The sequence below is a fragment of the Gossypium arboreum genome, chromosome 1, assembly GCF_025698485.1.
Source record: "Gossypium arboreum isolate Shixiya-1 chromosome 1, ASM2569848v2, whole genome shotgun sequence".
Lineage (NCBI taxonomy): Eukaryota > Viridiplantae > Streptophyta > Magnoliopsida > Malvales > Malvaceae > Gossypium > Gossypium arboreum.
This window is the reverse complement of record NC_069070.1, coordinates 66,266,006-66,267,588: the sequence shown is the minus strand read 5'-3', so window position 1 is coordinate 66,267,588 and position 1,583 is coordinate 66,266,006. Positions and strand designations below refer to the sequence as shown.

The 1,583-nt window shown below is 38.7% G+C and overlaps 1 protein-coding gene across 1 annotated transcript; it reads left to right on the top strand.

The window, feature by feature from the left end:
- The first annotated feature begins 882 nt into the window (after positions 1 to 882).
- Positions 883 to 1,341, top strand: LOC128280410 (secreted RxLR effector protein 161-like). Its single transcript, XM_053018563.1, has one exon. It carries the CDS (start codon positions 883 to 885, stop codon positions 1,339 to 1,341), a length of 459 nt encoding a protein of 152 aa, XP_052874523.1.
- Positions 1,342 to 1,583: the final 242 nt, after the last annotated feature.

The following is a 1,583-nucleotide window of genomic DNA, read 5'->3' as shown; positions in this document are numbered from 1 at the left end:
CCTGAAATAGACATTGATCATGAGCCAGTTAGGGGAACTACACCATCATGTGAAATATATGAGAAGGCTGATGTGGCTACTATTGAACCAACATGTTTTGAAGAAGCTCAAACTTAACAAGGATGAAGGTAAGCCATGCTGGATAAGATGAGCATGAGTCACAAAAATCAAACCTAGGAGTTAGTTGCAAGACCAATTCACAAGAAGGTTATAGGAGTAAAATGGGTGTTTCGAGCCAAACACAATGCTGATGGAACTTTGAACAAGCTAAAAGCAAGGTTGGTTGTAAAGGGGTTTAGTCAGAAATATAAGATTGACTACCTTGAAACATTTTCACCAGTGGCAAGACTTGATACAATCAGACTACTAATTATATTGGCAACACAAAGGCAGTGGAAAATACATCAACTTGATGTAAAGTCTGCCTTCCTCATTGGCTTTCTTGATTAGGAGATCTATGTTGAACACCCTGAAGGTTTTGAAGTTGCTGGTGAAAAAGACAATGTTTGCAAGCTGAGAAAAGCCTTGTATGGCTTGAAACAAACACCAAGGGTCTAGTATGATAGAATTGACTCCTACCTGGCAAGCTTGAGGTTCGAGAGAAGCATTAGTGAGCCAACACTATATGTGAAAAAGGAAGGTGATTAAACACTGCTCATAGTGTCCTTGTATGTGGATGACTTGCTGGTAACAGGAGGAAACAATGCTTTGCTAACTGACTTCAAAGGCAAGATAGTGAGCATGTTTGAAATGTCAGATTTGGGTGAAATGTCTTACTTTATTGGCATGGAAGTGTCTCAGACTCAGCAAGGAATTTTCCTAAAGCAAGGAATTTTCTTAAGTCAAAAGGCATTTGCCTTGAAAATTCTGAACAAATTCTCCATGCAAAATTGCAAGGCAACTAACACTCTAGTTGCTGTTGGAGAAAAATTGTCAAGCCAAGGTGATTTTGAGAAAGTGAGTGAATCAACCTATAGAAGCTTGGTGGGATGTTTGTTCAACTTAATAGCCACAAGATCAGACATAATGTATGTAGTTAGTCCCTTATCCAGGTTCATGCATTGCTGCAACATTAACCACTTTCAAGTTGCAAAGAGAGTACTGAGGTACATCAAGGGAACTCTGAACTTTGGAGTCATGTTCACCAGAGTTGAAAGGATGAAGCTTCTTGGTTTTGCAGAAAATTACTGGGCAGGATCGATAGATAATATGAAAAGCACCTCAGGGCATCTGTTTACCCTTCGTTCAACTGTTTTCTTTTGGAGCTCAAAGAAACAATCCATTGCAACTCAATCAACAGTTAAAGCAAAATATGTAGCAGATCTAGGAGTCATTAACTAAGCAATTTGGCTAAGGAAGATGATGGTGACTTCAATTTACACCAAAGGAAGGAACAAGTGATCGAAGTGATAATCAATCTACTGTTGCAATTGCAAAGAACCCGGTGTTTCATGGGAAAGCAAAGCATTTTAAGATCACATTTCATTTTGTTAGAGAAATGGAACAATCTCAAGAAATCAATCTGGTTCATTGCAGTTCAGAAGACCAATTGGCCTATATATTGACAAAGGCTCTTGATGTGT